General features: G+C 39.9%; 1 protein-coding gene across 1 annotated transcript in view; it reads right to left on the reverse strand.

Moving 5' to 3' along the window:
• Positions 1-5,986: 5,986 nt before the first annotated feature.
• The window catches only part of ACTR3 (actin related protein 3), a 28,723-nt gene continuing 10,479 nt past the window's right edge, over positions 5,987-24,230 (reverse strand). Inside the window, exons 2-12 of the mRNA XM_066553649.1 lie at positions 19,600-19,655; positions 15,869-15,993; positions 15,169-15,279; positions 13,621-13,716; positions 12,970-13,077; positions 10,882-11,025; positions 9,958-10,131; positions 9,504-9,596; positions 8,933-9,058; positions 7,296-7,379; positions 5,987-6,906 (exon numbers count right to left, since the gene is read on the reverse strand). Of these exons, the coding sequence (XP_066409746.1) occupies positions 6,811-6,906; positions 7,296-7,379; positions 8,933-9,058; positions 9,504-9,596; positions 9,958-10,131; positions 10,882-11,025; positions 12,970-13,077; positions 13,621-13,716; positions 15,169-15,279; positions 15,869-15,993; positions 19,600-19,655 (1,213 nt within the window). The 3' untranslated portion in view covers positions 5,987-6,810. The remainder of the gene's footprint in view (positions 6,907-7,295; positions 7,380-8,932; positions 9,059-9,503; positions 9,597-9,957; positions 10,132-10,881; positions 11,026-12,969; positions 13,078-13,620; positions 13,717-15,168; positions 15,280-15,868; positions 15,994-19,599; positions 19,656-24,230) is intronic.

Consider the following 24,230-nt stretch of genomic DNA (forward strand, 5'->3'; position numbering starts at 1 on the left):
AGCAGAAGGCATGCATCTGGTCACAAAAGCTGGCAGGGGAGATGCTTGGGTGGGCTAAGGAGCACGTAAAGAAAGCTGCTTCTTCTTCCCAGCCCATGATCCACAATGATCTGCAGGATTCAGCCCTGTGCAATCCTTCTGCCCAGGTCCTTAACCTTGCTCTGACTGCTGGAGCCAAACACATTTCTCATTTAAAGGATAATTAACCTTCCAACTGAAAGGCAGGGCTCCAGGCTGCACGGAGGTGCTGCTGGAAGGAAAACCAGGGAGACCCCAGCTGCAGGTCTGTCAGCTCAAACCCCACCTCTTGCTCTACACAAGCTCCAGGTGTGCTTTATCTGTCCCTCCAACACCCATTTATAGCATGGTTAAACTCTTAGGGGGTTGGAAAATAGTGTGCCATTTGGTTTCCCTGTCCCTTGGAGGCTGGAAAAGCTGCAATTCTCAGCAGGGTTAGAGTGGGTCACAGCACCTGGAAAGCAGAAAGCAGCTAACCACTGCTGTCCTGTAGGTTTTTCAGCTGGGAGGAGGTGGGAGCAGGCATGAAGGGGAAGGCTGTGCTCAGGCAGCACACCTGAACCATGACCATGGTCTGGACACCACCACCAATGGCACAGAGTCCCCCAGTGCCCATGCCATCTCTGGTTTCTCAGCCTGGTGCTCAGCTCTGCTGCCATTGCCACAGCAAACTCATCCCATTCGTTAGGGGAATTATGGACATAATGGAATAAGAAGATTAAAAAATAGGACAGCAGTTGCAGAGTGCTACAAAATGAGACATTGACCCCACAGGTCATAGAGCATTGTCTCCTGTCATCCCTTTGATCATTAGTTTTGATCTCTTTAGCTCTTTGGAGCACAGACAATAAATGAGAAACCCTTTCCCTGAGTATAACAGGAGGAGGAGGGGGAGAAAGGGACCAGAGCTATTCAGTGGGCAGTATTTGTGCCAGCAAAGATCTGCCATCACCACACAGATTCCCAGCACAGAGGCTCAGAGGCTTTTGCCACATCCATCTGGAGAGGAGTTGAAGTATAAACTGACCAAGTCCACCACCAGAACAACCCCAGGAGCCCCAAGATCACCTGGGAAAACACATGGGCTGTGCTGTGGGATTGCCCTGCTCCATAACCTGTGCTCAGCCCCTGGTGCATCAGGCACTGTCTCACCTTTACCTTGCAGACAGCTCCATGTTTGCCTGACTTGGACAGGTTTTAGCAGCTGCCAGGCTGCTGCAGGGCAGGCAGGCTAAGACAGTGAAAGGACCAGGAGTTAGAGGTGACTGGCCAAGCAGAACAAAATCATCCCCTCCCTCAGGGTGCTTCACAGCTGAGGAAAGGTGTATCTGCCCTTTTTGAGCTCGCTGTCAGCTTGCACATTGGGCAGATAAACCATATTAGACATTTTATAGGTCAGATGGGTTAATGGAGGTGAGAGAAGAGCAGAAGGTTGGCAGGTCATGACTTCATGAAATCAAAGTGCATTAGCAATAATTAGAGGAGTTCTTCTATAAAGACTCATAGCTCTGTAAAATACAAGAGGCACACACAGCTGCTACCCAGCTCCAGCCCAGGACCACTTTCTGCTTGGGCTGAACACTGTGATTACACCAGAGCAGCCTGATTATGGCTCAGCTCCCCAAAACAATGTAAAAACTTTCCTCTTCCCCCAAATCAACCCTCAGGTAACAGCACAATTTGCTCAGGAATGCCTGGTGAGCCATACTGAGGGCAGTGCTGAGACATCTGTGCAGGATCACCACAGCCGGGTAAGATTACCATTACCCACACCTTGGGGGGACAAGCTCAGCACCCTAAAAAACCACTACAAGCAGAGCTCTCCCTGCCTTTATCTCTGCCTGTGGGATGGGTGCATGCCCGTGCCATCTCCTGTGCACTCCCCACGACCAGGGGCAAAGAAAGGTTGAGGTTGAGAACTGGATTGGATGAGAGTGCAGAAACCTCCTCGCAGTTACCCCCTGAAGGGGTGTCACATCCTGCATGTGACATCGCAGCCATCTATCCCCTGAAGGGGTGTCACATCCTGCATGTGACACGGATTCCCTTTCAGTGCCCCTGCAGAATTCCCTGTGCCGAGGGACGCAGTCCTGCTCAGCACCCACAGGTGAGCTCACTCCACTTCTGGCTGGAGCAGCTGCAGGAGACACGGATTCCTTGGCTCCAGACAGAAGGACAAGGCTCTAATCCTCCAACTCGCCGTGACTCACCAGCCTTCCGGGAAGGTTTGCCATCAGATGCTTTCAGTCAGCTGCTTCTTCCCAGGCCGGTTGTGCTGAGGGGTTTTCCAGGCTGCAGCCGCGCAGGATTTCTTGTAGGAAAATGCCATCGTGTGGCAGAGTGTGAAACCCCAGCCTGCACCGAGCCCGCACGCTCCTGCCGGGCAAAGCCTCACGCAACTAAACACGCGCTGCAGTAAGGCCAACTGCAATAATATTATTGCAAATGGGAAATTGCAATAATAGTATTGCAAATGTGCCACAATAAGGCCAATTCCCCTCCCCTCTCCACAGTGCTTCGGCTGCAACTCTGCATCACAACAGATTCGTGCATGCCCCTGATTTTCTGGGTTCATTGGGAGATAAATCAGTTGCTTCGTATTTGTTATTATTGTTTGGGGCACAAATTTTAGTATTTTTCACCACTAACACAGTCTGGCTAAATCAGAACCTGGAGAAGAGAATAAAACCAACCCACAAGTAAAGGCCACCTTTGGGGGTTGCATCTTGGAGCAGTCCCTGCTGGCAGAGCCCTTGCCATGCTGAGGGCAGCAGGCTCTACAAGTCAGGGATGGGCACACCCAAAAAAGACCAGGGGTAAATTTTCCATACAGTTGAGTAGCCAGGGAATTTAGCCAGAAAGGAGAGATGTATTTAAACCCCTGCTCCAGTTAAAGTTCATTTATTAAAAATATTGGAACTCCAAGATGCTAAAAGAGATGAGTCCTGGGTGCTCATATTGGTCAACTTCTAGGCTTTCATGAATGGCTTTTTCTGTGCCAGTCTGCCTTTCAAACAAAACATCTTTCTTGATATTTGAATTCATTAAAAGAAGAAAAAAACCCAAGCTTTTTTCTCAGCCATAGCAGTGTTACATCCTTCATATCAAGCACTACATCTTCAGCTCCTATAAACTAATTGCTGCTGTGCTCTCTGGGCCTCCCTTCAGCAGTAAATGCATTCATACTAAAATATATATTTATATTTATACTGCAGCTTTAGGGGAAAAAGCCACTGTGCTTGCTACTGCCCAAACAAGGATGGAGGCATTGCTTCTCATGGAGGTGAGGGACACCTGCAGCCAACACGGGCCAGGCTCTGCCCTCCCTTTGGGAAACCAGCTTCTGATAAAAACCTGGAGAGGAAAGAGACATCTGCAGCATCCACATGGAAGCTGGGGTCTCTGTCCTACTTAAAACAGGAAACTCACAGGCATGTACTGGAACAGAGGACTGGCACCTAGAGCTGATTATTCCAGCACTTTGCTTCTGTGGGGGAAATTTAAAAAAATAAAACAAAAACTAAGTGACACTAAAAAAGTATTTCTCTTCATTTTACTGCCGCAGGAGTTTTGGCCTGCACAGTTATCAGGCAGAGAGGCTGCACAGCACCAGCCCACAGCTGGCAGGAGCTCAGCCAGCCCAGCATTCACCTCCAGGCAGTTTCTGCAGTGGTAACTCATCCACCCCAACAATACCTAACACTTGGTACAAACATTTGCACAAAATGAAGAGATGAGCCTACACCAACTTGGCAGTGACCTTTGACTTATTCCAAGCTCAGCTGCATGAAACTACCAGCTTTTAAGCCAATTAAACCTAGAGTCCTACTCATCTACTGGAATAAAATCAAATTCCTGGAGAAGGGTGAAGTAAGCCAAGTTTGGGCAGGCCAGACTGCAGCTGTTTAGTGCTCTTTGCTGTATTCTGTGCACAACCAGCACTGCTCCTGCTCATCCTGCTGGCAGCAGGACAGCAGAAGTGCAAATCTCCTTTATAGAGATTATATCCTATAGAATCAGTAGGTTGGAAATGACCAGCTCAACTTTCAGCAGATGGGGAGAGCCTGCTCCTGTGTCTGAGATTTCCTTCTTGAAGAAGGTCCAGCCTGCCTGGACTCCTCTGCCCTTCAGGATGGTCTCCTAAGGGATTCTGTCAGCCACTCTCATCCACAGGACACAAAGCTATGCTGTGACATCAGTCCCATTAAATCCTCCTACATGGGTTTAAAATTGCTTTCTTCATGTAACCACCCCAGTAACAAGCATTTGGAGAAAAAAAAAATGTAATTTCATTCTATGCAGGTTTTTTTAAACACTTGCCAGCAATGAACCTTTTGGATGCTTTAAGCCCAGCCCCACACAGAACAACAATGGGAAATCCACATTTCAAGATTGCAGAGGGTTTTCCTGGAGCTGCCTGTGTTCCATTGTGTGCTTTACACAATCCCTGGGATGACTGACCCAGTGGCTGCTCAGCCCTTCACCACTCACCAGCAGATCTGATTTGGAGCTGGTGTTACAGGTGCAGAACAGTGATGTGAACAGTGAGTGGTGTGTCTAAGTATTGATGACTCTCCATCTCTCCATGCAGTCCAAGTCATTAACAGGAGCTGCTCATACTTTTTTTTAGTTCTTTTAATACACTCAAAATCAGCTGTGGCTGTGTAACTTCTCCAAAAGTACATCTACAGTTTAACAAAAAAAAAAAAAAGAAAAAAACCTCCCACTTAAGTTTCGATCGCAGCTACCAAAACAAAATCAATGGTCGTGTAAGGGTATGGTTGCCTTCCATTCTCTTCTACACAAACAACAAATAGAAGCTTAGAGCCTCAGAGCAGCTTCCCTGGGGTCTCAGGAAGATGAACTCACACTCAAGGTCTCTCTACAGCTGTGTGTGACAGGAAGAGGAATTCACTCCTTCTCTTTGCACTTGCTCACTGTTATGTATATGTGTGTCAGGAATTTAAGTTTTTCAAGCGAATTTTTAAGACTTTTTTCCCAGAGAGGAAAAGGATCCTTGCCTTATCTTCACACCACTGCAGTGTATCAAAATATCCTGTCACTAGACTATGATACAGTGGCAGAACCAGGACTGCTGGAAAAGCACAACTCTATTTTTTATATATTTGCCCTATTGGTCTTCCTTACCACATGAATCAATCTACAGTTATGACCAAACTGAGTTAAAAAGTGATTTATAAAAAACTGAAACACTGTATCACTGTTAAGGAGATATCACTAATAGTTTTGCAATAAATTTGTCCAAAATTTTCTTGTTTGCATCATGTTCTGTTTGATTCCAGCATGTAAATGTCTTACAATGCTTACTGCAAAAACACTTTCCCACATTTTATCGTTGTTTTGGAATCACCTTTACCAAGTTTTGAAGCTCTAGCAATAGGTAAGCTTCTCTGATGAAAAATGTGAGGCATCTTTGCAACTCAGAAGAAACCAGGATATCTCCCTCTTGTGGTTTTCTATGCAAACAGCCTCAACTCCCTCTGTGGGCTCAGAAGTGCCTAAAGAAGAGTTTTCTCTCATCAAATATCAACAAATTGTAAGCAATTCCAGTCACTATATAAAGTGTTCTTCCTAGAAAGAATGAGAAAGAGATTGTTTTCACTTTATTTTTATCTACATGGTATTTTCTTGCAGAAAAACCACAGAGATTGAAAACGCAGTGCTGACTCCTGAATAGCACCACCTGCAAGAAAGTGGGGGGAAAAAAGTTACAGAACAAAGTAGATGAACAAACCCAACAGTGGAGGAGCTGTCAGGCTTCTCTAGGTAAGTGCTAGCTAGCTGAACACACAAACTGCAGCTCTAAAATGCTCACACTTGAGTTACACAAAGCACATTACATCTCTACCTCACAGACCAACCTCACTCCTCAAAAGCCACAGCGGATTTGTAGGGACCCATGCTCAGAACTTCCCATGTCATGAGATTAACAAGTCTGACACCAACATAAAAAGAAATTTTGTGCCTTTATTGGAATGGTGTTAGGCTTTAAATACACCAAATTTTGATAACCTGATTATTTGGTTTAATTAGAAATGACACTACAGAACTGCAATACTGGTCCAACAGTCTTGTCTTTACTTTTTCTTTTTTTTTTTTTTTTTTAAAGCAAGAGATAGTATGAAAATGCACCAAGTAATCAGAAAGCACTAGCAGGCATTGGTTAATCCAAGATAGTAGCTTTTAGTTCCAAAAGCACTCGCATTGTATGGAACCCAGGATTTAGACTGGTCATGATTTGCAAGAGCTAGTTGCATGAGTCATGACTTTTTTCTTTTTTTTTTAATTTACTTTCAAGTTGGTCACTGGTAAATTTTTTTCCTCAAATATTACAGTTTCTTTTATTCATATTTTTCCTCAAAGTATAAAAAAGTATGAAATATAAACAAGCTCCTGTATTGCACCCATGAAGGGGTACAATGGAAGCATTAGAGAGCTGACTATCTACACACCATCAAATCCCATCAAATCTTGGATAATTCATTAATATACAAAATATCAGGGCACAGAAAGAACTAAAATCCACTTTTTTTGTTTTGTTACGCACAGGTTCAAATAATCAATCTAAAGAAAAAAACGTGATCATTTTGGCTTTCCACTACATCCGCATGTTGAGACACTTATTAAAATGATCCTGCTTAATTGTGTTTGGTCTTTTTCTTATTGTCAAGTCATGTTTGTTATCTTAATACCAGCCATCAGACAAACAAGTAATCAGAAAGACTCTTCCTCCTCCCCACTTCCCCATCGCTGACCCCTGCAGGGCCAGCTTTAAGACATGACTCCAAACACAGGGTTGTGACGACAGATGCTAGGGCCAATCTCTTCATAATCTTTTTTGGTATGGCATACTTGGTAGAATTCAGGCTGTAAAGGGAAGGGAAAAAAACATTAGTGTATGGTATAGACACCTTAATTAACAATATTAACTTTTATGTAGCCAGTGGAAAAAACAAAGATAGTACATAAATCCTAAAATTAACTTACATCATGTGTGGCTAAACACCAATGCAAACAATATATTCTGCCACAAAACTAAAATGTGCCATTTAACAACTCACACAAAACTTTAACTCAGCTTTCTTTTGCTCTTCCAAGTCTTTGAAGTCTAATGCAAAAACAGGGAAGGTATATTTACCACCTGAAGCCTATCAGAAATTCCCCAATCACATTTAATATACAATGAAGGTGACATGAGAGCTCCAAAAGCCTAGACAGAATGGCCCAAACATGCTCAGCTTTACAGCTAAACTCACTGTGGAAGCCAGCATTGATCCTCCAAACCAGACTGCATATCTCTGCATATGGTGTGTAATGACTTGGACATCAATGGGCTTGGGCTGTAGAAAAAGGAGAGAAAAGCAACACATTAAAAGTCACTTCTGCTGGTAAAAACCAGACCTTGTTTTAAAGGAGTGTATATGCCAAGCTTACTTTTCATAAATTAGTATTTTCATAAATGCTGTACACGTAAATTTACATTTATGGCATCAGACTTTCCCTTGTACAATGAAGAGTAAGAAACAGCTCCTGCTAATAGATAAGTTACCTGCTTTATCAGACAGAGATACTTCCATTCACAACCACTTTTTTCACACAATGTTCTGATTAATTTCTTGATGGACTATTTATTTATGCATTTATAAGGACTGACCCATACTACCTAAACTTTTTAAAAAAACACACTCTAGGAAGGTAATTTTCGAGTTTCATGTGATTATTCTAACAAAGCATCAGTTGCAGATTGGAAGTTTATCCAGGATCAATACAATCAATCACGCTTTTCTGAACTATAGCACTCATTCCAGTCAGCCATTCCCTTTCCCTCCATAGGCACACAACCTATTCCTTACTTGTGCCAATCAAAACTGCCAGTGTATGTAACAGTTTCAAAATTTATTTTTCCAGCCCAACCAGCTGAAACAGTATCTAAAAATGTTCTGTAACATGTGTGCAAAACTCCAGCCAGTGATTCTTTGCCGTGCCTGGTACTTAGAATAGAAGAAGAATCACATCCAATTTCCTTACTCAGATTCTGCTTCTTTACTAAGTGGTACAAACCTAGTGAAGAAAACAGAGACTAAATGATGCTTCTTGGGCCAGAGAACTGTGTATGATTGAAATCTCAGAGTTGCCTACATGACATATTATAAAGCTCTGCTGGGGTTTTAAAGGATTGTTCGAGCTTGTCAAGCTAGATTGCTTCTAAAAAATAAATGAGGAAAATCAATTTCCTTTAAAAGGGAAAAAAACCACTTTTTTTTTTTTCCTCTGCTGGTCTTTTCTTCACAACAGAAAGATGTAACAGGTCAGAGGTGTGCAGTGGAAAGAGCACAAATTAAGGATCACACAGTTTAGTAAAAACATGAAGTCCCTTATAGGGTTGTAAGATAATTGAGGTGGGAAGGGACCACATCATATCTCTGATTTGGCCTCCTGCTCAAGGCAGGGTAAGCTATGAAGCCAGAGGAAGGTATTTAGGGTTTTATCCAGCTGAACCTCAAAATCAGTAATCTCCCCACATGTACTGAGGTGCTATCAGGAGTCCCAAAGCCTTCCCTTCTCTAATCAAGGCTCCCTCATTCCTCACAGGACACGTGCTCCTGACTCTCCTGGTGGCTCAACAACGAGCTCAATTCATTTCTCTTATCTTCAAGCTCAAGAGCCTGAGCACAATGAGCTGTAACTGATCAATAAACACCAAGCACAAAGACAGCTGCAGTGGCCAACTGCTGGTATGCCATCAGTGTAATGGATGAACCTCTGAAAAGCCTCTGTAAGAATATCAAATAACATAAAGACATTTCAACAAAGACCACGATCACTGCAAGATGTTATTTGCACATTTCCAGGTAACAGATGCTTGTTAGGTGCATGAGCTGCAGGAACCAACCTTCAGTCTGCCACCACTAAGTTCTTCACTAAGTTTCAGCCTGGCATCAACAGTCCTTTTCAAGTCTCGCTGTAAACGGCGACCGAAGTCCCTGAACATGGTTGAGCCTCCAGAGAGGACAATATTCTGTTTTGAATAACAACATTTGTTAACCACATCTGAAAATGCAAGTCTCCACATTACCCACTTCCTAAATTCTAAATGTCTAAGTACAGTTTTAAAAGCTACAGTTAGCAGGTATGCTTTTACTGTAAATGATCTAGCATACGAGCATGACACAACATGAACTCACCAAGAGTTTGCCACATTAAAATTGTCTGTGCTTTAAAATCCATTTATATCTTACTACATCTCACCACTCTGGCTCAGTTTTTTGTTTCCCTAATGAAAAAGCACATTCTGAAAATGTCTAAGTGAACAACAAACCCTTCTGCATATTGAATTAATTTCTAGGAAAATGGTTAGTTTTGCTCATTTGGTATTGGTTTTTAAGAGTTTCAAATATGTACCTTGAAAAAATTCCAATTCTTCAAAAACCCATATATAAAAAATAGACATTATAGCTACTGACCTTATATAGAGGACGTCTAACATCAATGGGACAATTCTGAATAACTTCATCTACTACTTCTGAGATTGGTTGCGTGAAGTCAGGATTAGCAAACTGCAATCAGGAATAAAATCAAGTCAAGTCACTGTGGGAACCACAGATTGCAAAGGAAAAGAGGTAAAGAGGAAAAAAAGGAAAGAACCATTCTGTTATACTAGAGATATCATGAAAACTAATAATGGAAACAGTTGTTAAATATTTTTGCTGCCATTTTAAGTGCTTTGTGTAGCAGCCTGGATTTTTATAAAGAGTAGCAGCAATCAAGAATCAAAGCACACTGACTTGCAACAATAGCTAGTATCTATTTATAAGTAAGAAGAAATGTAAATGAAGATAACCACTTCTTTACAATTTTGCAAATAGGATTTCTATGCTATCATCTAAAACAAAGTCTAGACAAATCAAACCAACTTACCTCAGGATGGAAGAAAATCTCTGGCCCCAGGAATCTCTCATAACCAACATCAATGGTAAATTCTTTCTTTGAGATAGCATTAATTCCAGTATATTGTTTAATCCACTTTGTACCATCTGTGTCATACTTGTTAAATTCTTTTACTAAGTCAGGGCAAACATAACTAAAGCGCTCCTGAAAATTGAATAGATACAGTTAGAACTATTAAAAATATAGAAAGCAGGTAAGACATTTCAAAAAAAATGTAGTGATTTAAACTTTTAGGAGTAAGTATTAAATTGGTAGATAAAGAATAGGCCTCAAAACAGCTGAACTGACATTTACTGTACACAGGTAGATAATGGCTCTGCTACTACAGATCATTTCTGTGCAGCACTGAAGGCTCTGGCTGAGCTAAATTACTTTTCTTCTGCTTCTCCCCTAAACTTCCAAGATTGCAAGAAATTAATTCTGAAATACATTGAAGAACTGCCAGAGAAACAAAATTGAAGTGTACTTTAAGCTGAATGTCTTTCAGAATAGCTTTGTTCTCTATGTAATGTGTATTATGAAAAAGAACACATTAATATTCAGAAAGAATATAAGAGCAATTACAGCTCTTTATATGACACATCCAGCCAACAGTATTTCCTACAGAACATTACAATAATAATAGCAACAGGATAATAACAACAATAATGATAATGGAGGAGAAGAGAAAGGGGAGACAACAGGTGAAGAGTGAAATTCCAGGCCAGACTGAGCGAGTATAACCCAAGTGTAAACCCTGTTATTTCATGTTATTACATTAAGACATTTTTATATTACTTAGAATCAGGGCCCCATTACTCAGAAGTACAATTACTTTCAGATGTTCTTGTACTTTAAAATCGGATACCAAGCTGTGATATAAAATAACTTTAAGATCTGCAGCGTTCATATTACCTTCACTGCTTTAGCTGTTTCCAAGGATTGTTCAGGAGGAATTCCTACTTCTCTCTCCCTCAGCAACTGCTGAATGAAGTATGTGATATCTCTGCCAGCAATTGGAATGTGTTTGATACAGCTGCCAATCACATATCCTTCAGCCTGTAAACAAAATTAATGGGGAAAAAGGTGCTGATAAGAACCACTTTCATCAAAGCTCAGAGGGAGAAAGAAAAGCATGGAGTCTAAACTCCTACCCACTACCTGTGGTTCTGAGGCTAAAGCCCTTTAAAACTGGCTCATTTAATTACCACAAATCCAATTCTTCACAGTATAGCCTTACTTTACTTTGCATGGCATTGGTTCATAATTCTTACAAGGTTAGAAGAACAGAAAGTCACTAGTACATAAGGCAGACAAATCACTATACTCACTATTCCTTGGCCTTTATTTTCTCTTCAAAATGAGGTTACTCTTACCAAAAAGGTCAAGGAACCTTTTTTGGTGAAATATTATTTTAGAATAACTGATGTGGCCCTGCAGTCACAGCCACTGATGTAAGACGTTACAATCCACATGAACCAAAATTAATTTTCTGAAAGCAGGGAGAAAATGCATCATTTCAGGACATTAATTGAGACTGCTCAGAACATCAGACTGGCCCATCCTCATCCATCAACCTACCCTTACAAACCACACTCATCCTGGGGACAAGTATAAATACACTAAAAAAAAAGTCAAATGTGCAAGGTTGGACTTCAACCCTACCAGAGCTGCTAAATCCAAACAGAGGAATCCAGATATCACACTCATAAAATGTTTAAGTTTTCCTGTATACACAAATCTCATATTCACACAAAAATGTCTTACTAACACAGAAAATAGTATCATAAAAAAAAAAATCTACCACTACTTCACTACAGAGATAAGCATTTGTTAATTCCTTTTTATCTAACAAAAATGGTAGAACATCACTGACAATTTGTTCAACATGTTTAAACATTTCAGAAGTAAATGACATTCTGCAAAGGAGGTTAATGCTTCAAATGATATAGACTACCTACTCTTATTTCAACTAAAAAAAACCCTAATCCACAATTCAGGAAAAAGTTCAACTCTTTTAAACAGTAATTTTGAACTACTAAGTAAAACTTTAAAAGTTTAGCTATAGAAGGTCTGAGGTGCCAATTGTTTCCTAAGCCTTATAAAAAATACACCAACTTTGATGAACAGTATGGACAAAGATTTAGCCACTATATTCCCCAAAATTAATAAGTAATTGCTACATGACAGTGTATGTTTGACCACCACCAATGCTACTGTTTTTAAAAAATTCATGTTACTGTGGCATGATAAAGCTTTGTACAGATTTTTGTCTTAAAATTTGTAATCTAACTTCATTCTGAAAATACAAATATATCTGGTACATAGACATGGATTTAGCTCCCCCAGGAAAGATGGGCAATAATTGGACAGTAAAGCAAATTATTGCAGCTCTAGGTGTTTATTATTTAATAAAACATCACAGAATCATCCAAAATTCTGCTTCAGCAACTTGATGTACTGGAAAAGATATTCAACTCTAGGGGTTGTTTTCTTTCAGTCAAACAGGAACTTTGCCTTTGCTTGTATGCTGAAACACTACTACATACTAAATAGATGAAGAAAAACTATAAACAATACTAGCTACATCTGCCCTTGAATACTTTGTATTATTTCTACTTTATATATAAATGGATTGAGCTAAATGAAAATAAGAAGTCAAACTTTTTGTACTGACTACTGTAAAGAGCCTATTCATTCTTACCAGCAAGCCAAAATAGAAATGTGCTAAAGCAATTTCACTCATCACTTAGCATGGCTTTGACAATTCACCTTTTAAGGTAAGTCACTGAAAGACAATTAGTCCTGCCAAACTCAGGGTTACAGAGTTCTTCAAGAGTTTCTGCACTACAAAATGAACCAAAACTCACACCCACAGCCCTGGGAATTATCTGATGTTTTTGAAGACTCCTGTCTATACTTGAGTGTAGGTGTACATTCAGAGAACTTAGAGGACAAATAATTCTGCACTGAAGCTGTAGTGTAGCTGTGAGGCACACTTACCACAGGAATGACATGAGTGACACCATCTCCACTGTCTATAACTGTGCCAGTCAGTGTTCGCTCTCCTACTTGCCTTGATGTCCAAGATGCAGCTAAGGCAAGGACAGCCTTGGAAAAAAACACACTAAAATCAAATATTGGGAAAAACATCTGCCTGCAGACCTCACCTCCCACCACTCCTCCCAAGAACAAGCTGACACGCCCATGGTAATTCACAGCATGGAAACTAATTTAATAATATTATATATGTCAATACGACAGCTTAGAAAAAAGAGGCAGCAAAATGTAATTTTTGACACTTGCCTCATATTTTTTCAGCCATGCTCAAACACAGTTTTCCATTACTTCATACTGAAAGGGATTCAGTTCTTGGATTAATAGAATTATTATGATGTGGTGTGGTTTTTTTATTTACTTATGATGCAACAGATATCATACTCTACTGCTCACAAGGCTGTAGAGGTAACAGAGGAACAGTGTCCAGTAACCACCCACAGAATCAAAGCATGTCAAACATGCAGTGCTGGAACTGCCAACCAGAAGGACATAAACATATTCCAAACACCACTTACACTGTTTTTTTCACAGTGAAATTAGTTTTAGCACAAGGAAAAATACTGCAGCTGTGACTTTCACCAGCCCTCCCCTTACCTGAACAGCAATATATAGCCCTGGAACGTTGAAAGACTCAAACATGATTTCAGCAGTATATTCTCTATTTTCTGGCGTATTTAATGGAGGCTCAGTCTGTGAGACACACAAAAAAAAAAAAAAAGAAAAACCCATGAGTTTTACTTACATTCAAACCAAACATCTGACTTTAAAAAAAAAGAACCACCAACTCCTAACTTCTAAGATGAGTCATTCAACAACAATAGCATGTAAAAATAGTAATGGACCAAGGGTGCTTTTAAGAATTTATGCAAATTGCATTAAAAGAAAGAAAAACAAAAGTGCAATACAAGCTACATCAGTTACTGCTTAAGAATTTACATCCAAGACCCCCTTTGTGTGCTGGCTAGCTCATTACAACTTTTGATTTCACCTGAAAGAATCAAGAACTAACAAAACATGTCAAAGGATGCAGTTTAGCACATTTAAAGAATGACATTTTTTAGATTTCTCAGTGAAAAGAGCTGTTTTCCTTCAGGAAGCAGCCACTGTAACACAAGTTGATATGCTCAGCTACAGGAATGTACTCAAATGAGAGAGGCTGAACATAAACCATACCATAATAGTGTGCTATAGCTTTCATTGAAATATCAAACATACTCAAGGCTCTAATCTGAAGGACCATTTTGGATAGTGCTACAGAATACTTGAGAAAAGAAAACATCATTCTTCCATTGCAGCAAGTGTGTAACAGGAGGGTAAAAGAGGAGCGAGTCAGATTCTTCACAAAGGTGTTGAGACAAGGGGCCAGGGACACAAAACTCTACTTGGGAAATCCTAAGTAGGTATTAGGAAGAAAAAAGGTAACTTAAAGGTGGTCAAATATTGAAAAGGGAGCCAGGGTTGCAATGGCATTTTGATCCTTGGAGATATTCACAGCTTGGCTGGACACAGCCTTGAGCAACTGGACCTAACTATTGTTTCAAGAAGATGAAGGCATTTAAACAGGTATGGCCAACACCTCTAATTCCAAACTTGGTCTATAAATATCACACTAAACCAAATTGCCTATTTCAGTGACCCTAAATAAAATACTAAGGAATAGCAGATGCTTCAGAATAACATTGACCTTAATTGAGATCTAATCAGCCCAAATATGACAATCAGCCCTTCAGTTCCACAGAAAATAAAAGACAGAAATTTACTCTCTAGATACTTCATCCAGATGGCAGTACTGCAAAAACAAAATAATTGCAATTATGTAAAGTCAAAACACAAGTATTGTTTTTGTCTCAAACATATAAACTTGAGATTATTGAATTCAGTGGAGAAGGAAAATAAGAAAGTGATGAATCAGACAATTTGGAGAGAAATGAGAAGAGAACAGAAAAATGTTTGCTGTTCAAACACACTGATATTTTCAGAAAATTAAAGAACCTGGATGGCTTAAGGCAAATCAAGAAAGCTCCAGGTAATTTATTTACTTTTGCTTTCAAAACACGAATATTTATATTTAAGAATTTACATAAATCAACACATTGTTATTCATCATACAGAACTTCTTAAGCAAGGTATAAATTTACCTACCAAGAGAAAATAATGGTCCTCAGGTTCTGCCCTTAAATACTTAAAGATTACTTGCTCCATAAACCTCTCCATCAAGTCCCAGTCTTCAACTATACCATGGCGGATAGGCCACTGGTGGAGAAAAATATCAAATTATAATTGGAAAGAAAAAGAAAAAAAAAGAAACAAAAAAACCTAGAACCAAACAAAAAACCTGTTTTCAATTGCATTGAAAGTATATGATCTACACAGGCAAGAAACCTAGATTTAGGCTTCCCCTATTCCTGTGTGACACCTATTGAAAATTCTGATTCCAACCCTGAGTAGCAGAGACAACACATTGCATTTTCCCAGTACAGCAGAATGGTGGCACTGGGAAAAACCAAAAGTTCCCTCAGCCCAGTATTCCACTCTGATGCTGCTGATAGAAGCTGCCAAGGAACAAGAGAACGTGGCATTTCCACTTAAGACCCTCTCAGCCTCCTTTCACTTATGAAGGAATATATATATATATGGAATATATATATATAAAACAGTGTTTTGTAAAATCCCACAAGGTCAACAAAAACTAATACCAAAGCTTATTTTCTATTTAAACAGAGTTAAATAAGATTTAAGCTATCCAAAAAGCATTCTTAACATTATATCTATTGTACACGTGATGTTTGCTAAAAAAAAACAAACAGGATTGAAAAATTATTTTTAAAATTTTTCTGAATACCTTGGTTGCATAAGTTGGTTTTTCTATTGCTTCGTCCCCAATGAAGAAGTCTAAATCATCCACACCTTTCAAAACCCTCCTTTGTGCTTGATCCACCACTTTTGCTGACTCTTTGATAGCAATACCTTCAACAGAGAACACAAACATTATTACAGGTCATATATCCTGCACTAAAAAAAGAAAATCTACACTGGAAAAACAGACACACTGATCACAATCACTCTTTGTTTCAAGTCTAACTCAGAAAAGCTACATAGAACACTGATAATTTGACTTCCAGTCATGGGTAAGCATGGTAAGGACTCTAAAAAGTAACACAGCAACAGATTTAAATACAAATTTAATTGTTAGACACCCAACATGTAATCAGAAAGATAAAATATACTCAGAAACACTAAAATAGGATATCCTTACAGATCTCATTTTATTTAACAAACATGGTAATTTTCTGCACACCCCAATAATAATAATTTCAAGTATTATTATTAGTGTTGCTATTCTTTCAAAAAGAATCACTCCCCAGCCATCAGGGCTGCAGCTCCAGCAATATATGCTGTATTTTTTCAAATCTTACTAATTGCCTTTAAACAGATGAGGAAATTCACATATCCAGTTAAATCAGCCTCAACTGTCCTAAGGCTGTGCTCCAAAAGCTCTTTCAATGGCAGAAGTATTTTTCTAGTTCTCACCTTCAGCAAGAAGTTATGTTTGCTCACAATTAAGATTTTAAAAGTTATGAAAAGCTGCAGTCTGAAGCCCAGCAGCCAGGGCAGCACAGCTACAGGACCTGGAAATCAACAGCTGAGCTCACAGATCCTCCTCATCCTCCTCCCTTCCCTTCCCACACCGAGCAACACAGGCAGCGCCAGAGGAACCAAGAAGCTGAGTGTTGTGAAAGACTGAACAGGATGGAACACAAGTCATTATTTTGAGCTCTTCAGGAAGAAAACTGAATCATAGTGCAACTTCTGTAGCTGCTTACAGGAGAGCAGAGAGGAAGCAGAAGGCTGGGGGAAGCCAAACAGAAGGGGGGGAGATGGGAAGCAGAAGCTAAAATCACAGGGAAGGAAATGTCGCAAGGCAGGTGCTTGCTGCAAGTCAAGACAGGAACCCTGACAAATATTTTCAGGTCATTGTTACAGAGCATGCACATCTGGGGGAATTATTCTGTCCAGATGTGTCTCATCCTCAAGAACTTTCAAGTAAAATCCTCCACTTGCCACGGAATTACTTTCAAACCCAATGTTTTCACCCTGTTACAAGCCTAAAACAAGATGGGAGATCTCCAATATTTTGCTGCCCTCAAGGCCAGCTTGTTCAGCCCTGCTTTTGAAAGGTAGAAACTAGGAGCAAACAACCTGAATCATATCCTGAAAATACAAACAAGAAAATGAATCTTGCTGAAACCTCAGCTGCTGTGCCTGAGGATGGGCAGCACCCCAGCAATATTCAGAGCAGTTGCCTTTGGTTGGCTTGGCACAAGAATGAAGAGCTTTTAGGGAAAAAAAAAATCCTTGCATTGAATCAATTTTTGTGCTGACATTGGGTCCAAGTCACTTTCTTTTTTCTTTTAGAAGTCATCAGCTATCACAGATAAACTGAAATAATGAAAAATCAAGGGAACTGCTGGGTAATGGAAAGTAGGTGACTCCCATTTTAACAAACAGCAGGAAAAACCTGCTAAAGTGAATAAAAAAAAATCAAACAAAATTAATGATCTAAGATCTAAAAAGCAGCCAGGGAAGAAAGTAGTGAACCCAAGCAGCATCAAAACACTGGCCCAATATATTCTCATTTACTTCACTTTTCATGCAAGTATTTATCATCTCTACAGAAGCATATTCAGAATAAAATCACGAACACCTCATAAGGAGATAAAAATTTATTAAGAGCAGGAGTGAATAAGATAAGCTACAAGTGAACAAGGCACAAGGAATGCTGCTCAGACCTGTTTAACAGCAAACATTAATTTTAGAGAATCAAACTGATAAAATGCCACTGCTGGAAGTACAAGGAGAAACCAAACCATTTTTCCACAGGGAATAGGATTAAGGAAATGACAAGACACCAAAGTGCTTTTTTGTAGCATTTTACTTTGAAACTAGGTACTGCTGTACTCTATTTCTGTTTCTCTAATGTGGATTAACCCAGTGCTATTTTGTTTCATTCCAGGCAGAGGATTAACACAAACTCATGCCGTTACTGTAATTATCTAGCTTGGGCTGCAGCACAAATGAGAAAAATGCCTTTTTTATTGAGAGAATTGCAGTCAAGGGTCATTTCAGCTGCAGGAGCATCTGGACTGAGCATCCTTTTCTCCATACACCACACTGCATCAAAAGGCCATCAAAAAAAAAATCTCATTTCGTCTCCTTCTCTTATACTTTAACACATCCCTGTTGGAAAAATTTCTCTGCTTAATGATCTGACAGGTCATTGCATTTCCAGTGTTTAAAATATCAATATCATATTTCTTCTTTTTTGGAATGAGAAAGTGATCTTCAAATTAAATAACCAAATCTAAAGATGCAGAAAAAGTCTGTCAAGACTATGTTTCTGAAATTAAACAACCACTTGCCCATTTATATTTTAACGAGTGCTACAAAGTTTAAAGAGCACTGCAAGCATTTTTTCAATGTTTAGGAACTTTTAATATCTAATCTTAAACTAGCTTTTGTGTGAAAAACAGAACTGTAGAGTGCTTTATATGACACTAAAATAAACTTAATGAAATTAATTTAGAAAACCAAATAACCTAAGAAATGCTTATTAGAAGCCAAAATAAAAAAATTCAGAATGGATTCTCTGAATGCAGTTTCCTGTTCTTCTATAAGTGAATTAGCCTTATCTTTCCATGAAAATTACTTTTTGAAGCAGGTTTCCTTGAAAAATCAACACAGAGCCTGAACTTCCAAGTCTATTTCACAGTGACTGTGCTAAAGTAGTGTGAGTTCCAGCTCTCTTCCTGTTGTATTTGCAAGGAAAACTGGGCGTGCTAATTATTCCTTTTCACCAGGATGTAATCCATGATTACTTTGGCACAGATGAACAATGAGGAACTACCAAGTGGTGTAGGAGGTCAAAAGGTGAAGCATTTCTAAGGGAAGCTGGGTGAGCTCCACTCTCTGGAGTAGAACTTTATCTCTTCAAGTGGGAGAAACAGTTCAGGAGCCGGGCAGCAAATAAATAAGCTGCTCTACATGGGGGGAAAAACTGACACGGTTTCTTGTTACATTTGCAAAATACAGTAAATTAACATTGCTGTAATACTGACAACTTTCAGGCAAGCAGAACATTTTAAACCCTAGAGATATTAAATCATACAATTTTAATTTTTTTCCAGTTATAATCAACTCAGCGTTTTACCAGATAAATCACTAAACGGGGGGGGGGAAAAAAACCTCCTAAAAGGTAAATGTAGCCATGCTACTGGATTTTAACATTATTTCAATGTCCAGAAAAATATCAGCTTCAACTATTAGTATTCTTTTTCAACAAATGTATCTCTCTAAACTGAGTACCCACAGCAAAACAAAAAAGCCACATTACTGCTCTGTGTCATGACTCAGAGATCAAGTAATTCTCTTTTAATGTTGTTTTTTTCTGGGGATGTTTTTGGGGTTTGGTTTTTGTGGGGTTGGTTGTTTTTTTTTTTGGTTGGTTTTTTTATGGCATGTTACAGGAAGTCCAAGAGTAACTTTAGCATTGATACACAAGTAACAAATACTTACATGAAGGGATAATGAACTGGGGTTCAGTATTACCCGCATATCCGAGTTTTGTATACCTGTTGAGGCAAAAAAGATTTGGTTGCAATATTTAATACCACAAACAACAATGATATCTGCTTTTTTAATGAACAGACCCCCCCTTCCCATATCAGAAGGACACCACACTGACTTTTCTACAAAAATAAACAAAAAAGAAAAACCTAAGGCAAACAAAAGAATTTATCTTTTAAAGTATAAAACAATGCTCCCAGCCATAGATCAAGCATCACTGCTAACTTCTACTCCAATAACATTTTACTACAGAACACAAAGTATGTAATTCAATCTATCAGTGTTTAGGAGTGTAATTTTTGTTCCTCCCTGCTCAGCAGCTAGTGTCTTCACAAAAATATTTTCATATAGCTGATGCTGGTGGTAAAAGTGCTTCTGTAATTCCACTGTGGGGGGAAAAGCTGCCCTGCCCATGGACTGCCAGCTGGGCATGAGGCAGGGCTGGTCATCCTCATGTCACAAGCAGCTGATAATGCCAAGTCCTAGCAAAAGCCATTCCATTTCACAAATGGAAAACAGTGTCAAAATGTGTCTAATAAGAGTAAAGAAAGCAAGGGGAAAATAACTACATGCCTCCACCCAGTCTCCAGAATGTGCTATGGATATATATATTATCTTCATTATCATGATGCAAGAAAACTGAAGAAATTAACAAAGTATTCATGAAAAATAACTTCAAAACTCAGGGTACCAAAACCAGCTGCTAGAAATGCTGTCACTAAAGCAGCACAGGCAAATTCTAAACCGTGCAGACCAAAATGCACAGCTCTAGCTCAAGAGTTAGAGCTCACCCACATGTTTTTAACAAACACAGACGTGACAAAGTTCTCGTTTAATTTGAGAGCAGCTGCACTGAATTAGCACCACCAGCAAAGGCACGAAGGCTGTAGTAGCACCTCTACAGCTTTCAGCACTCTGATGGAAAGCTGGAAGATCTTAGGAGGTGTAAGGCAGCAGTAACTCTCACAAACCATAAATCCATGGCAGTGACACAGCAGGAGGCTGGGCTGCCAGGCTGGGAGGGGAGTGCCCCACGCAGCAGAGAACAGCAACACCTTCACAATTTCCATCCCTGATGCTAATTGCACCCATCATTGCGCTGGCCAAGACACCAGATCTCACGGGGAAGGTGGCTTTCTCTCTGAGTTACCAAGTGGTTAGCACAGGACCTCATCTAACACCACAAATGCTATGCAGGAGATGTATTTTCAAAGCTGTAAACAGGATCTTGCGTGTAACACACTGTAACAGTTGTGAGTAACCATGCAGAGAAACCTGACTTCATACCAATCAACAGGAATGTTTCTTGACAAAGAAAACTTGGGCGGCAGAAGATGACAAATAATGAAAAAAGAAACTATCAGAAAGAACTTCACACCTCATGAAGACATTAGGCACTGTATGTGCCTCAACTCAGGAACACAACTTGGATTTTGCTCACTGAAGTTTGATTTTCTTCTTAAAGATCTACTTCCCAAAAGAAATATCAAGAATTCCACAAACTGGTGCTTCTTTAACCTAACATGCAGAGTACAACTGCTCATGTATTTATATTGTTTTAAGAGGCTTTTAGTGCCACAATTACTAAGTAAACCAGCAAATACTGACTCACTCCCTCTACCTTCCCCTGCAAACCACAACTGTGGCATGCAGATTTTACAGCTAAATCTACACAAGAACTTTGGAGCCTGAATGCTACATAAACCTACAACGAGATTAGAAGTGTTTTTTAACAGTTTAAAAAGTTAAAACTGTTTGATTATTAAACTCAGTATTTCAAAGAAAGCAAAAGCTCAGCTGTTGCAGGTAACTGGCTGCTTAGTTGCTTGTGGGAGGAGTTTGCCCAGCACACACACAGCCAGCAAGACTGAAAGAAAAATAATCTCATGAAAGATGCATTTTACATAAAAAGAGAGTACTCAGACATAAAATCAGCATATATAAAAATACTATGGCCTACTCAGCAAGAAGTGGTACTGACTCAGGGAAAAAAAAAGTAGTGCATTTTTAGGCTTGCAAGAAAAGAAAGGGGAAAAAAACCTGCATGATATCTCAATATTAGAGCATTGATTGTATCAGCAAGTCTCCAGGGCAGTGTCCTACACAACACCTCACACCTCTCATGTACAAGACTTCCTTGCACCCCTGGAATTCCAGCATTGCTGGCATATGGGCCAGGGATGACCCCCTGCTGCCCTGGGAGCCTCAGGCTCACAGCACAGCCAGGGACCATGGCACAACACATTATAAATACTAAACCTAATTTTCATAACTAAATGCATATGGAGATATTCTTGAGTTAAAATGGAGTCTAAAAATGTGCTAGGTGAGGCAAAAAGCTAAGGTAAAACTGAATGAAAGTTGATAAAAATCTTAAATAATAAATGCACAATCGAGTCACTGTGGGATTCTTTACAAATTTACTTTTGCAGATACGAGGCTTTATTCAGAGTGATCAGATCTATCACTGTCACTTGAAGTAAATATTTAAATCACATGAAAAGAAGGATACTACAGGCAATCCAGATTCCACAAGTATATAGTTTCCATAAGGAGCTCTTACATAGCAACATGTGTCTGACTAATCAATGATTCACAGGGGAACAAGGCACACCCCAGCTTCCCCAGGGCAGGAATTAACTGCTGCTATAGAAAAAGAATCCTGATAGTAGAGATATCATAAGGCAGTACCAACACTGGATTTGCCATAAATCACCCCTGGTCTTGCTACCCAGAACTGAAGAGTGGCAGAAGGGACTTGCATGGAGACAGGCAGGCACACCCCATTAATGAGACATGGACTCAGTTTTCCCACATGGAATTTGGGGCATTCAGCAGTAAGGGCACAAGGCGCTGCACGCAGGAGTGTAATGGTATAAGCTGATTTCTATTAAAATCTGTAACACAGAACTGATTTACAAAATCCCAAAGGTGAAAGCCTGGATTGTTCAGGTGTTTCCCTCCTACTTCTCTGTGTTCAGCTCCCTGAAGTGTTTCTGTAGGCCTATTAGCTCATAAAAAAAAAAAAAGGAAAAACCTCTAAGAAACAATCAGGCAAAAAATTTATTGGAAAATCATGGCCTATAACTTTAATTCAGAAAATCAGCTACAGAGTATCCAAGAGCAGTACACATTCTCTATACCTATGTGCATGTCTGCATATGGAGAATCATATACACCCCCTCCCACACTCCATATATATATATAGTGCTGATATTCCCCAGTGACTTCCCTGTAACACCTTCTCCAAAAGGCAGCACCACTCTCTAGTCTACAGAGTTATGTGATAAATAAAACATTATCTTTTTGTAATAGACATTCATAGCACAAGCAGATTTGGGAGAGCAACTAATGAAGGTTTCTGCTGAGTTAACTCTACTAACCCCTATCTCACCTATCAGTGGAGAAATATCTTAATATCTTCACCCTCAAAAACTCACATCCTGAAAGTGCACAGCAGCTCTGCACTCTCTGCCCAAGAGCTCTCTGGAAGGACAGCCAAAGGGCTTCCCACAATGTTCTCAGCAGCACTAATGGGATTTCTTACATGTGCTCTCTCACCTAGAATAGATGTTTCTGAGGCTGTGACACAAAAGCAAAGTCACTGGGAGGTTACTTGTGCATTAGTCACACAGACAATTTTAAAGCCAAGAGGAAGCAGTGCTGAGGGTAAGAACTTGTAACAAGGATGTCATTACTAGAACCTCCATCTGCAAACTACAAACTATGACCATGTGCCTTTGCTCCACTGCTCTCCTACCCACAAGAAATGCCATTCTCATGAGTTATACACCCCTGTTCAAGCACAACTGCAATTCCAACAAAAGTGAGGAACACAACTGCTTTGTGGGCAATGCAGTTGTCCAGCTGCTCCTGCAGTACCACAGAGCTGGGGGGTCCAACACAAATTGTGTCATTTCTCTGACAGCTCCACACAAAGACAGGAGCTAACCAAGCACAAGCAGGCAAGAGCACTCGAGGACAAGCATCACCTGATCTCCAAGTCCTAGAGCAAATCTGGGTTGCAGCCTATTCCTCAGGTGCTCCTAATGACCTGGGCTAACAAAAATGTCACACATTTAAAACGCACACACAAACAGATATAATATATATCTGCAATGCTGGTCCCACTTGAAAGATACAAAGCAACTTGAAAAACAAAGAAAAGAACCATTTTTCTGTGGGAAAAGTGAAGCAAGTGGGAGTAAAAAACCCTAAACTGACAGGAAATCAAAATGGTCACTTTCTGGTTTACCTTCGAGGTGCATCATTAGCAAAACAAGGGCATTTTGTTCAGAGGGCTATTTTTTTCCTTCTTGTTCAAACTGCTCTCTTCATGATGTTTCTGAATTACTGTTCATCATCTGAGCCACAGTCCTTCTGTGCAAGTTCTCACTCCAAATACAACACATCCTTTGCCTGTATCTCACCCTGCGGATGCAATGGCTTTCCCAGGCACCATAGCCTGGACAGTACACATGTGTAACTGCTAAAATTCTGCTTTGGTATGCACCACAGCCTCTACATCAAGCCCAGCAAGGTTTCCCTACCTAAACACACCTCACCTTCCATGCAGAACA

This window comes from Molothrus aeneus, chromosome 7 (assembly GCF_037042795.1).
Source record: "Molothrus aeneus isolate 106 chromosome 7, BPBGC_Maene_1.0, whole genome shotgun sequence".
Lineage (NCBI taxonomy): Eukaryota > Metazoa > Chordata > Aves > Passeriformes > Icteridae > Molothrus > Molothrus aeneus.